The 14,801-nt window shown below is 38.7% G+C and overlaps 1 protein-coding gene across 5 annotated transcripts in view; it reads left to right on the top strand.

Moving 5' to 3' along the window:
- Lpin (phosphatidate phosphatase LPIN) overlaps positions 1 to 14,801 on the top strand; it is a 248,408-nt gene that overhangs the window by 189,639 nt on the left and 43,968 nt on the right. For 4 of the 5 annotated variants that reach the window (XM_067152292.2, XM_067152289.2, XM_067152290.2 and 1 more), the window contains one exon: positions 1,718 to 1,933. The exons of the other annotated variant lie outside the window; for it this stretch is intronic. In XM_067152292.2, coding sequence (XP_067008393.2) covers positions 1,718 to 1,933 — 216 coding nt within the window. The remainder of the gene's footprint in view (positions 1 to 1,717; positions 1,934 to 14,801) is intronic. 5 annotated transcript variants of the gene reach the window in all.

Raw genomic sequence — 14,801 nt, 5'->3', positions numbered from 1 at the left:
GTACAGAAAAAAGTGTGCATCCCCATCTGACTTTTCCTATTCCATCCTTTTCAATTTAAAAGTAATTTACATGACTTTATTGCATTTGGTTTCTTTGCCCTTTAAACTGAAGCGTATGCAAATTCAATCTTTCTCTATGCAGAGTTCAAGCCACATTGGCTGAATATTGCTCCTAATACCTCATATTATGTCGCAATCCTGTGGTTCATGTTACGTTGCAAATATCTGATGTTGCATCACTTGGTATCTTCCTGTCTGCTGACCTCTTAGTTCTGCTGCCAAGTGACAACAATGTGAGTGCTATTTGTACCTTTCATCACATAAGCTTTGACACACACATCTCTGATTGTTTGGGTTGGGATTAAACAAAAATGTCCCCACTGATATCTTTAACGATTAAGTAGTTACTGGATTTTCCACTTTCTGGTGGTTTTATTCGTCCTGAGAAACCCACCTAAGACTTTTTTTTAATACACTCGGTCAGGCTTTTTAATGGTATAAAATCTGCAAAAATCTGCCCAGTAGAACTCTTAAAATAAGTGGTAATGGATGAAGCCTCAGCCCTTTATATATACTGATGAGAGATGTAGATGCTATGGAAGGGAACCATGCAGGAGTAATTCCACCTTGTAGCAATGCATAACATGGTGGCCCCTGACTTCATTGACACCGCTGATACTTCCCAAAGAATCTGTCCGAACCTGGAGAACTGCTAGTTTTAGAATCACTCGATCCCCATCTTAGGGAATTCCCCCTTCTGAGACGCATCAACCGGTCACTATCTAACCCTGGTGCCTCGCATAGTTTTGCTGACTGAATGCCTGTATATCATCATCTTGACTGTGAGTAATAAAGGCTGGGCTGAGTGGCTCAGGCGGTTGATTTTCTGGCCTTCTGACTCCAACTTGCTAGGTTCGATCCTGGCTCAGTCCGGTGGTATTTGAAGGTGCTCAAATCCGTCAGCCTCATGTCAGTAGATTTAATGACATGTTAAAGAACTTGTGTTTGACAGAATTCCGGCAACTCGGTGTCTCCAAAAACTGTAAAAAAGTAGTTAGTGGGACGTTAAAAACAATATATTAGTGGGTAATAAAATATTGTTTTTAAAAAAATCCTTGATTTTGAAGACTTTGTAATACAAGGTTGGCAAACTGGGCTGTAGGTAGGGGTGTGCGGTACATATGCTGGCCATCATTATGATAGTGGAACATTGGGTAATGCCTGGCAGTACCTTGAATTAAGGTTGACTATTCAAGGATTTTGAATTGCAGAAGTTTTTGGCTTGTAGGCTTGGTAGCACATGAAAGAATTCCTTTCACCCATGTAGTGAGAAGCTAAGTGGATTAAAGTGTCCATGAACTGACAACAGTTGCTGTCTGTAATTTTCCCTATCATTCAGTTATGGCTGGAATTGCTTATAGATAGTTCCATTGTGGGGCTGGAAATGCTGTGGCTAGACATGGCTGGGTTATCAGCAGCTCGGCTACACACGCCATGAAGTGAGTCTCCTCCTGCTTACTCAGGGGGTGGGGGACCTTGTATCTTAAGTTGTAATATGTGAAATGTGCATGAGAAAGTGCCAATCTTTGATAATATGGTAGTTGTAGTTGCATGTATACCTTCTGTGGGTATCTTTATCTTCTCTTTCTGGTGTTGGCATTGCTCAGTGCTTATTGCGGGTGGGTCTCTGGAATGCGGTTGTATGCTTGGCTTGCAGCTGCCGCTGTTGCAGCGGCCGAGGCGGCGGCCCAGCGCTCCATGCTCAGCGGAATGTTCAGCTTCATGAAGAAGACCAAGAGAATCAGACACAATCCTGAGTCGGAGGGTATTTATCTGTCGGATCTCAATGCAGACGAGCTGGATCCTGAGGTGGCGGCGCTGTATTTTCCCACTTCGTATCGTCAGCAGAACCAGGCTTCCCAACGAGGTGCAGGTATGGTACAAGATCAGGCATGACTTACGGGATTGCTTCTATTTCTGCTTCCTTAATTTTCCTTTCTGACAGTTAACATGAGTGACCATGGGCATCTGAAAATTCTCTTCCATTATTGGTGGGGGCTAAAGATTACAGGTTGATGTTACATGTGATTAAGATATTCTTATGGAAAGAGGGATTTCACCAAGGTTTGAGCCTGGATATTCTTGTATATGCGACTCGTATCATTCTCCAACTCCAGTTTTCCAGTTCTGGTATACAAGCAGTTGCCACTTTTCCTCTTCATTCACGTTGTATCCTTCCAACATTTTTGCCCTGTGATTTGTTCTCCTTCACCTCCAGATTTCACTGCCTGTCTAATGTTTTCTTAGTCTTCTACTTAGTAATTTTCCTTCCACTTTGTGGTTGATGTATTTCCTTGCCGTTCTTACATTGTCTGTACTGATTACATATCCATACCAGTGAAGTCTTTCTTTGTAACATTGGTGATAGGAACCTTGATGCCAGCTTTTTTCCAGTTCATTCCTTTCTGGTCTGTTCAATTCATAGTTCTGGTGAATCTCATTTCTGTTGCTGAGGTCTTTGTTTACAGTACATCTCCAAACTGTGGATGAAGAGTTGGTGTCATATACACAGTATAGTTGTTTTGTTCTCTCCAAGCGTATTCTAATTTGCTTCCCTTCAAATATGTGTTTGAATCTGTTTCTCTTCTGTTAGTTATTTCTACAATCTTTATTTTTCTCACTTTCTATTCAAATTCTTTAATATTTTCAAATTGTTTGTCCCACCAAACAGTGTCTTGTTCACCAAATTATACTACTGACAATAGCCACTACCATTTGTTGATGTAAGATAGGTGTCGAGTGCAGTGTATGCATTCACGTGCCTCATCGAGAGTAGTAGTCGGTTTATTACCTCTCAGGTACCCTTTCCGATGAAAGAACTGGGCGGACATGTACAGAAGAATCGGTGACAAACCTTGTGATGTGTTTTAATCTTCTGAAATAGGGTATTTCTTGTCTTACTCTGTAATATGGACCTGGAAATAAACCTCCGGTATTATAGAGATGTAATACGATATAGGCAATGATAGGACAGTATTAGAAGAGAAAGCAATGGAAAAGGATACAAGGACAAACTTAAAAACACAGCAAGTCGAGGAGAATGTCCACATCTTCAAATAGATCGGTTCTCCCCTCATGGATCCCAATTCTTCTACATCAATTTCTTATCAGCCTCTGATGAGCTTGTTTCTGTTTTTCAGTTTCATCAGTTGGTTAGCCATCAGCACTTGTTCAGAGGCAGTCTTAACAGATTTTCAGGGTGTATAAGGTGTAAGATAGGAAGAAAGCCTGATAAACATCATATCATTGTATCATGTTCATATACTGTACATCTATACAATCGAACCTCAGTATCTCGAATCATCTCGGGAGCTGAATTTTATTTTGAATTATCTAAATTTTGAGATATAGAGAATTTCCGCCTTTCAGGATTCCACGAAATATCACGCATATCTATGCCTTTATACTGTCATACAGGTTATTTAACCACGTAAAAATAAACTTGAACTATTTTGTCATTTTTATTACAACACTTATTACACCAAGTCATTGAAGACAGAATACATACAGTCGAGGAATATGTTTTTCACTCTCAAGCTTCTTTTCTTTCACATAGTTTTCAACAACAGTTATTGCTGTAAAACCATTTTCATTTACATTCAACTGACTCTGTATGTAGGATGAAAGAGTAGTCAGTGCTCTTAATGTCTGGTCTAGTGACGATCCAGCAGAGGGTTCATACAGCTCTAAATGCCTATTTTTAATGCACCAGGGGTGGACAGATAAGATACTGTTGCAGGTTAAGGAACAATAACACACAAACCTTAAATGCTATATCGCAGACTCAATGTTGTACAAAATTCGAGTTACAGAATATTTTCAGTGTCTGTCAAGGAAATGTTTGGTTTGAGATATGAAGAAATGAGTGTAATTGAATTTCGAGTAATAGATAAATAATTACACATAAAGAATAGAACAGACGGTAGGGAAATTGAAATAATTTTGAGGTACTGGAGTAATGGAGGTTCGAGATATCGAGGTTCGACCGATTTGATGCTTGTTTGTTCCTGTCCATTACCTGTATTGTCAATAAACTTGCATAGTTCTCTTAGGAAACTGACAAGCAATGTGTAGGGCAATTCATAGCAGACGTTTCATTACAAATGCTCCCTTTTATTGGCGATGTGTAGATAAGTCTGTGTATTACTGTAACTGGCCAAAAAATGTCTATTTAGCCCATGAATTGGTGAGCACTCTGGTATAAGAATATGATGAATTTCAACCAAGCACAGCTGTCTATTGCCACGAATTTATAGGTTTCATTTGATCACTTTGGTATCAATCTTCATATTTTTTGGGTTAATTTATTAGAATTACACTGAAACATCTTCATAAGTTACGTGGGCTTGTCTCAGTAATAAGTAGATTTGGCCACAGAGTGCAAAATCAATAGGATGTAACTCTTATTCTAATGAAGCCAACAGATTAGCAGGCTGTGGTGGCCCAAAGGGTTTAAATGGAAAAATAGAAATACATCCAAAACTGGTTAGGACGTTTTTGTGGGAACCGGAAAAAACCTTCATAAAGAAGGAATGTGCTAAAAAAATTAAAAACAATTACGCTGCTAAATTTAAAGTTAGGTTTGAACCACTGCCGTTTCAATCTCTATATATTGCCTGCTCTTTGTCGCGAGAATTGCGTTTACAGTGACATTGCAGATGGCAGCACTTACCGCACCCAGAGCACATTCTGGTTAAATGAGAGTTCATCTGTAACACCAATATAAAATGAAAAATAATCCTTAACATGTTGCTAATTGAGAAGATAATGCACATACAGAAAATAACGTTTCAGATTTGAGCTTGGCTTAAGATACAGAAACTTAAAATGTATAAAATCTTACCAGTCACAGTAGATATATTAGGATCATTCCACTGCTGAATGGCACATAAAATTTTCAGAATTTGTCGACATGAATGACAAACCACCTTTTCAGTCCTTTTCTTACTGTTATCTACCAGCGGTGGACGTACAAATTGTTCTATCACTATTTCGCTGACCCTTTGTTCATGACCAGATTTCAGGATACGTTTTAAAGCACGTACTGCATTGCGTACGTCCATCATGTTATATCCACCACCCAACTCACTGCAGTAAATAGAGCTTCTATTGCGTCTCCAGAAAGTCGTCTAATGAGAACATAAAAGAACCCATTTTGCAGCAGATAAGACACACGTTCCACTATTGATTTCACAGTTAGCGAGACAGCATCTGCCGTCTCTTTAGTCAAGATGCTTCAGTTTTGCAAGTTTTGATTCCACGTTTTGATTTAATGTACTTGGTGAAATCAACACTCAACTATTGTAGTCTTTTATTTGCTGGTAAATAGAAATGCACACACAATCTGGATTGTTTTGCCGAATGTGCTGAATTCTGTCAGTGACGTCCTGGAATGTGAAAAATTTGTAAATTCATGCCGTGAAGCGCACCGTCGATTCCACATATGAAAAGTTTAAACATGTGTTTATAAACGAGCATGGTTTTCTTCATGAAGCGCATAGCAGCAGTAACCACTGGGGAAATATTTGTTCAGCAGAACACTCATCTTTTCCAAATTCCTCTGTTTTTTTTGTAATACCTAACTGGCTTGAATGTCAAGTCTCTCTGGAGGTGATAAACTTCTTTCACATATTTGGAGGTGATGATGCCATTGCTGTCGCTTCTCTGTCTAGGAACTGGGATCTCACATTTTTTATCAAGTGGTAAGAGTCAATCTCAAAAGAAGTTTACAACTGGGATAACATGGATGAGTCACACAGGTTCTCACTTTTCCCTCTCCAAAGTGTTTAAACTTAAAAACATTGGTTCTGTGATTGTCAGTCAATGACATTAATCATTTCTGAACTAAAAGGAAAATATTGGAGTCTTCTAAGACTTTAACGAGGAAGTAGGCAGCAGGAATAGGGAACTTTTATGAAAGTACATTTACAACAAAACACGGCAGTTTATTCGGGAGAGCAGGAGACTTTCTAATATCTGTGCCACATACACGTTCAACATTGACCACGGAAACAAACTTGTCACTTGTTCGGTTGTAGAGGAGCCGTACCTAATTAGCCGTTTAATCGGCAATCATTGGTACACTCCTCTCTGATAGACTAAGAATTTTTCATTCAGGTCTAAGCCTTTCCTTCACTAATTGAGAAATCTCGACACCACTCTCAACATTTCCCATTTAGGCTACCTGCGCAGAGTGCTTTGTGATGGAGCTGACACTAGACGAGGAGTCCTCCCATATTCTTAACTGTTTGGGATACTATTCTCTATGCCACATGGTACCGAGTGATTTGTTCTGACCGTGCGGATTTTGTCTTGCGAAAATTATGGATTTGATCAAAAAGATAAATGGTATTTTGTTCATTATATTTAGCTGCTTCCTTTACTTGATTCAGACGATCAATTTCTGGGTTGTCTTCGAATTTCCTTTGTAGTCTTTTAACTTCATTATGATTAATCATCAGCTTTTATCGCAGTCTCAGAATTCTCGATCGGAGCCTCTAATGTATGATTTTCTGATGACTGCTGTCATTCTAACTCCTTGTAATATTGACTTGGATTGAGACATCATTGTTCACATGCATTTCGTACTCGTATTCCAATGTATTTCCTGTGGTTGGAGAGCTTGTTTCAACATAGATTTGTTCCGAAGAAATGTCTTGTCGCTATCTGGTCTTTCGTGGTGCTATTTTTCTGGTTTGAAGGTAATGGCATATCTGCCAACCCTTCTGATTTACCTGAAAACTTTCAGTTTTTTTAACTCGTCTTCCAATTTTCTGATTTATTTTTAATTCTTCCTATTTTTGATCAATATAACCTCCACTACGGTCAATACACTTCCCGTAGGATAAAGGATAAATTCTTATGTGCTTATGTAATTTACCCAACCTCATTTTCAAGCGTATTTATGTGATGCTTTATTTCGCGAGTGTATCATCCGTTGCCTTTGTGTATCGGGTTTCCTGCTCGCTACAGCAGCACGTGTGCTTTACGGCTGGGGATTTGGAACGGCAATTGTCCTGCAAGCAAGAGAGGCGAGCGCGCGCTGTCAACTCAGTTATACGGGACGAAAGAATGACTTTCGTATTGTGTGGTTCGCACACTATTATTGTTTCTGTGCGTAATTTCGTTGGAGTTGTAGGCCACGTGTTTTTTCTAGCGCTTCTGTGCTTTTCCCTATGTCAAAGTCGTATGTTAATAATGTATGAGACATACCGATCCTGTTTTGTATGTGGTAGTTTTGCGTATTTTGATGCAGTTTTGTTCATTCTTACTTCATAATTTTAATGAGTTGAATGTATTCCAGGGAGTTGTCGGTGACAGTTTCTGGTATTTTCTCTTCACGTTATGGCCAAAAAACATAACAAACGTTATCTCTAAGTGTTCAGAGATACCTATAAAATTAAATTTCCATTCATTTTACCGTCTAATAAAGGAAACTATTAGCATTTTGTTGTGTGTGTCAGTGTGATATACAGTAGAACCTCGATATCTCAAATCACCTTGGCAGATAAATTTTGTTTCGAATTATCAAAATTTTGAGATATAGAGAATACCGTTTTTGAGCATGTATAGCACATAATTGAGTCAAGTATCTATGGGCTTTCATTGAATACGTTATTTTTAACAGTACTTAAAAGTATACAAAGAAACACTATTTTACGGCATCACTTTAATTATAACACTTATTATAGTAACTTTTTAGAAGACAGGATACAGTACATACAGTAGTGAAGCAAGAAACATAGCTCCATTAACACCTTCAGAAAAAATCCGTTAGTCTCTTTTGTTTGTTACTGTTAATATTTCCTCCCTTCACGTTGAAACTTGTCGTCAATACCACGCAACAGAGTTTCTTAAATAGAGCACGTCATCCGCGACTTCTGGGCTCGCTTTTGTACGTGACCGGTAATTAATTGACACCTGAGAAACAGCGAGGCTCTGCCGATTTTCCAGTCATTAGAAGTTAGAGTTTTTCGGTTTCTGTCATATTAGTCATTGTAACCCTTTCCTTACTTGTTAACTGTTCCTCACAAACCACAAATGCTGTATTGCACAGTTTATGTTGCACAAAATTAGAGTTACAGAGTATTCTTTTTTATTTTGTTATTTAAGGATGGAAATATTTGCTTCGAGAATTCGAGAAATTCGTGTAACTGAATTTTGAGTAATAGAGAAGTGAACACACGTGAAGAATAGGACACACGGCCGGAAAATTTAAGTTACTTCAAAATACTGAAAATTCGAGTAATGGAAGTTAGAGACATCGAGGTTCGACTGTATTATTATTCGTATGTATGTCATAAATGTGAGTGATTAGGCACATTTTCTTGTAACGATTTTAATGTTTTTTATAGATTAAGATTTTAAATTTAATGGTCAATTCACATTGTAACTGTAGATATGTATGCCTTTTATCCTGTCCTTTTTTTCACTTAGATCATGGTGAAATATATGTGATGAAGTCCAAGAATTCAAAAAATCGTCCTATATTTCATTTTTAAAAGTTGGCAGCTATGTAATGGGGATAATTCTAAAACTGACTAGGCACACTCTCTGGCTCAATATATATTTATTTTAGTTTTATCTTTTATCTCCATCTCTAAAATTCAGGCTACAAACACAAGAATAATCGGATGGAATCATTGACTACCCTTGGTTGATCCTTGCCTTGATATAGCGTTAAGCCAATTTCCCCGAAGTTTTTTACTTCGGGGGATTTCAGGAAACCTCATATCTGGAGAAATTGGATTCCTTGCTATTACTGTATATACACAGAGGAACACAACAATTGATCATCTTATAATCAGAGACACACACACACACACACACACACACTCGATGCAAACGCACGGGAACACAACAATGTGGGTACGGAGTAAAGCTGGGTGCGTTAGCTGGCGCCCCTAGCGGAGGTTTTTGACAGTAAGAACTCACGCTGAGCAGCATGCTAACTGCATAGCATAGAGCAGATAGTACATAGGATTGAGACGGCGGTGGTTTGAACATAAAAATAAGTACGATGAAAACAAAGAAACAGGTTTTTATAACTATAATTAATGAAATAAAGAAATAATACATTTTAAGTACACCAACATAGTAAAACATCAATGGAAAATGTTCTTAGAGATGCTGACTATACATGCTGCTTACAATTATGTTTAACAGTTATCGTATGAATGTCCAACATCTGGGCGATTTGCACGTTTCATGTGTGGATTAGCATTCGCTTCCTCAATAAACATTTGTAAACTGACTAGCTTTCTTCTTCTTCTCCATAACAATGTCCTGCAAACCACTATGTGTAAGTACAGTGGGCCTGATTTATGTACGTTGTTACACAGTGCACTTATAAATGTAAAATTAATCGCCACGGCACACGAGCTACTGTTGCGTGATCCAAACAAACACGTCCACATCAAACACTGGCTTGAGACTGACGCACCCTGCAGCTGTAGGCTGACATGCTAGGACTGTGAAATTAAATTCTCTACCAAATCCTCACCCAGACCAGTCATCGCTGGCGCATTGTGCGCGCAACGTGGTCGAGAACGCTAATTTAAATTTCTTATGGTGGGAATTACGAATGTACTAAAGAGTGACGTAAATGTGCTATCCAGGTTTCTTTAACATGTATTGAATAGGACATGGACTAGGACTTTGAAATAATGATAAAATAACCAGGGAAACATGCTAGAGAGGCACATCTTAACCAGTTTCGACTGTACTGTAGTATATGTCTGCTCTGAATGCTTTGTTCTGTGAACAGGTTACAGCCAGACTACAACATAACCAAATCAGAATTGATTTGTTTGACATTTATTAATTTTTATGCTTATTTGTTGAATAGTCAATATAAATAAGCCAAGCTCCAGATTTTCTCAAGGTCTTGTTATTTAACTACAGATTTCTTTTGGTGAGTTAACCGTGCAGTTAGGAGTGCGCAGCTGTGAGCTGGCATCCGGGAGTGGCTTGTCATTGATCAGATCTTGGCTGCATGTAGGTCTGTTGTTTCTTTAGCTTTCTTTGTTTTATATATTAGGAGAATGACCTATCTGCAAACCTCAGTTGTTAGCGATGAAACTTGTTAAGAATTACTTCAGTAGGTATATCCTTAAAATTCTTGTTGCTTTACTTACTGTAGATACCAAACACCAACTTTTGGGTCATAGAGCGGAGAGGAGTTGGGTTTTCAAATCACCAATACCAGTTATTATGCGATTGTAACCGAAATCATGTCTCATCAGTATACTGCTCTAATTCAGATTTTAATTAAATTGCATACTTAAATTCTTTTGTAGGGCTTATGATTCTAATTTTTTGTTGTCATTTGCACAACGTGCCAGCTGGATCCTCATGGGGATCATTCTGATGACTTGGTTCTGTAACTTTTCGTCTCTTTGATTATTACAACTCCCTTTTCTTAGCTCTGAACCCAAAGCTTTGAATTTTGTTACTGGGACATCATTATTTGGGGATTCACCTTGGTGTAGGTATTTTATGCTTGCTAAATCTATTTCTCTTAAAAAGTAGAATTTTCTACCCCTTGAATTACTCCTTATTACTAGTGCTGTTCTTTGGTGTATCAGTTAAGAGGGTGCAGGTGCCTGTGGTGGTATAGATTTTATTCCTAGCATGCTCGTGGACTCCTTGAATGTAGTGATTTAATGGCCTTGACAGCTCCAAGGAAACTGTTTCAATGTTTTGCAAAGAGGTCAGGTCTTAAAGTTATTGTGGTATGTGATACATTATCCTTGAATAAAACACAATTATTTTCATAACTGAAAGTAAATCCTTGTGTTTCTTGTAACACACCTGCCTTCCATGTGTAGAGATGTGGGTTTTCTACAGTCCAGCACCCACTGCGTAACCCACACCTTGGTGGAGTCACGGGTGCTAGTTGTCACATATGGATTTGGCCACAGTATACTAGATTGTCTTAAATTGTATGTACTTCGTCAGACTAAACTGCTTTTTTTACACAATCCTTAATCCTCTGCCAGCATTCTGAAGTGGAAAATGTTTGTTCAGCAGCCAGAGTCGTACAGTGTCTCATCTCCCCTAACTGTGGGAAGTAAAATAAAAAACAGGATGATTCTTCTCCCGTAGTACAACAACGATCAGTGAGAGATAATCTGGATGAATACTGAGGATTTACATTGATGGATCACTTAAGGGTTAAGATAGGAAAGCAGGAACTGGAATCCACTCAGAACTATTCATTACATTTCATTTGGAAACAATAAAATCAGTTTTGGTGGAAAACTAAAGCTATAACTGTTGCACTTGAAATACTTCTCTTCAGGTGCATCAAACAACCAAAAAATGGAGCTAGAGAGAGAAGACGCTAGTGTTCCAGTGGTTGCTCGCTAATCTGCTGGCAAGGGAAGAAACCACACAATCATCACTGAACTTTGAGACCATCGAGAGACTTGTCAAGCTCAAAACACGGGAAGAATTCGATGAGAGCATCATTTTCTTATCCAACCATAAACAATGACAAAATATGATTTACTTGCAAAACCAATAAAAAAAATTCAGTATTGGCCATGGCTCTCTTATGACACATCTTCTTTGAATCAAAATTTTTAATATGCCAGCAGTCGAATTCTACGAGAGTTACTTTTTAAGTAAGGAGTGTTTTGCAATAAAATAAAAACTACTGAATATTTTTGGACAATTTATGTTTCATCTGATTCTAAACACATTCAGCTTTTCTACATAATCTCCATCTTTGTTCAAATATTTGTTTTACCTTGGGTATACCCTTGCCATAGCCGTCTGCAGCCTGTGGTGAGAACCGTGTCTGGACCATTATCTTAATTTCCTTGTCAGTGTGGAAATGCTAGCCAGCGAGGAGCCTTTTAAGATGAATGAAGAGATGGTAGTCGCCAGGTGCAGGTGCAGGGCTATATAAGGACATGATCGAATTGCAATCAGCCAAATGATTGAGTGTGAGCTTGTGTTTGAGCTGCAGTCCAAGATCTTGCATTGTTGTGAAGCAACAAGAAGCCGGCAGACAAAAGACCACGGTATTTATGCTCGATTGAGCGGTGAGGTTTTGTCAAGGTCACACAATACATAGCTGCATTGATTGTTGCCCCAGGAGTGCACTAGCAGAACACCTCATTTGGCCCAATCATGGTTGCCATCATCTTGCGATTTTAGAAAGTTTGCTAGAATTTTACTTTCGTTAGAGATGTGTGTCGTCACTCCATTGATTCCTACTTGGATTCAGTAGTTCCTTTTGACAATGTAGTGAAGAAGAGTGTGGAAATGGTTCAATTATCCCAATATTTAAAAAAGGTGATAAAAAGGAATGCAAGAACTACAGAGGGATCACACTTATTGCCCATGTAGCTAAGATATTTGAGACAGTATTGGAAGGAAGACTGAAGAGGAAGCTAGAAGGAGAAATGGAAGAACAGTATGGTTTTAGGAAAGACAGGTCAACATTTGACCTGATCTTTACATTAAGACATATGATGGAGAAAAGATGGGAGTTTGGAAAAGACATAGTGATTACATTTATTGACATTGAGAAGGCTTATGACAGTGATTGCCCAGACATTTGATATGGGACACATTAAGGAAAAAAACAAGTTAACAAAGTGGAAGTGCAAATGATAAAAGCTGTGTACAAAAATTGTGTTAGTAGTGTGAAGACTAGTATAGGAAAAACAAAATGGTTTAAAGTTGAAACTGGTCTCTGACAGGGGAAGTATACTATCCCCCATTTCATCAGTCATGGATGAAATTCATAAGAACATTAAACAGAGATTGGGAAGACAGGCAACAAAAGCCATGTTGTTTGCAGATGATATAGTTATATGGGGTGAGGATGAAATGGAAGTAAAAAAACAAGTAGATGTATGGAATCAAGAGATAGAAAAATTTGGAATGAAAGTAAGCACAGAGAAAAGTAAAACAGTAGTGATGATAAGGGGAAGGAAGAAAGAGGAAAGATAACACTGAATGGTAAAATTTTGGAAGTGGTTAAAAGTTTCAAGTACTTGGGAAGTGTGATCACAGAAGATGGAAAGCTTACTGAGGAAACTGGAAAAAGAATACAACAAGCAAACCGTTTCTACCAAAGTGTAAGGGGTAATTTTTGGTACCAGGATGTCCCGAAGAAATGTAAGAAAGTATTATATTCAACCTATTATGAACCCATACTAATCCATGCAGCTGGATTTTGGACTACAACAAAACAAGAAGACAGTAGAATACAGGCAGTGGAGATGAAATTCCTAAGAGGTATCGAGGGCAAGACCAGAGAGGATAGAATTAGAAATGAAGAGATACGGAAAAGGACAGGAATCTTGAAACTCCAAGACAGGATAAAAACAACAAAGCTAAAGTGGTATGGGCATATGATGACAATGGGAGAAGAGAGAGTGCCAAAAAAAGCTTTTTTCAGAGAAGTTAACAGAAGAGACCACGAGGAAGACCCCGAACGAGGTGGACAGATTCAGTGTGGTAGTGTATAGAGAAGAGGGGAGGAAAACCAGCAGATGTACTTAAAAGATTAGAAGAGTGGTGGAGAGACAGGCAGCGATGGATGTCCTTGATTCAGAACCCGACCCAGGAAGCTGGAAATGGGAAATGATGAGTCCTGTAACACATTGCCTTTTTTGTGGTACCTGGTCAAAAAAATATCACAGTACTGGCATATCTCTTTGTTTTGTATTCCTCTATCAGCATCTTTGGAACCCACCAATTACACAGCTTTCTGTGGTCCAACTTTTCTGACATAATTTTATAGAGAACTGAACTTGAAACATGTGGAAATTGAAGTGACAAAAGGGTTATTGTGAACCGTCCTTTTGCATGAAGGGTGGTGTCAACCTCTTGCACAATATCGTAGTTGATCAAATATGGCCAACCAGAGGGTGGATTGTCATGAACCGTTCTTCTGACATTCTCTGAAAATAACCTTACCCCATGACATAATCACTCATAGCATTGGGGCTGTACACTTCACAGATCTCACATTGAATCTCTGCCAGTGGCACATTCCTTGCTGCTGTCAAGAACCAGATAACTGAAAGTATCTCACGTGCCAGGCCGCTCGATCGCCTTGAGTTCCATTACACACTATGAAGCAATAACACGGTACCAGCGTGGCAACTAGCGTGTGTTCGTGCACAAGGTATGTTGGGAGAATGAACACATGAGATTTTAAAAGATACGGACAACCGGTCCTAATAAAAAAAATAGCCTTTGTGCAATGGACAAGGATCGCCTACTTACATGCCCAAAAATTACACTGCACTTGTCTGCAACAGAACAGCTTGCCAAAGCTGCATTGGGATGCTAGAAAATAAATGGAATAAATCCAAAATTTGCCCTTACAAAACAACATGGAGTTGATCAAACTTGCAGTTAATTGTTAAGAATATATCAAGGTGGTGGTGGTGGTGTTGACTATTGCTTTAAGAGGAAGTAAAGCTAGACAACCATCCATTCTTAACACTAATCAGAGGAAAAATGGAAGAGGTCCAACCTGTCAAAAAAAAAAAAAAAAAAAGGGAATTTATCTGGGAAAGAAATGTGAAGAACTTAAAAATGCAAGGCTCCCTAGGCCTTGCAGACCTAATACCATCAGGGTTGGAAGAGAACAACGGGTGATGTAGGGAGAACGGATAGGAAAGTGAGGAGTCTGGCACACCTAAGTGAAAGCAATGCCAGACTTGGCTAGGGGACCCATGGTCACAAATGCACATTCCCAAGTTGAGAGTCCC

Source organism: Anabrus simplex, chromosome 8 (genome assembly GCF_040414725.1).
Source record: "Anabrus simplex isolate iqAnaSimp1 chromosome 8, ASM4041472v1, whole genome shotgun sequence".
Taxonomy (NCBI): domain Eukaryota; kingdom Metazoa; phylum Arthropoda; class Insecta; order Orthoptera; family Tettigoniidae; genus Anabrus; species Anabrus simplex.
This window is presented reverse-complemented; position numbering and strand designations above follow the sequence as displayed.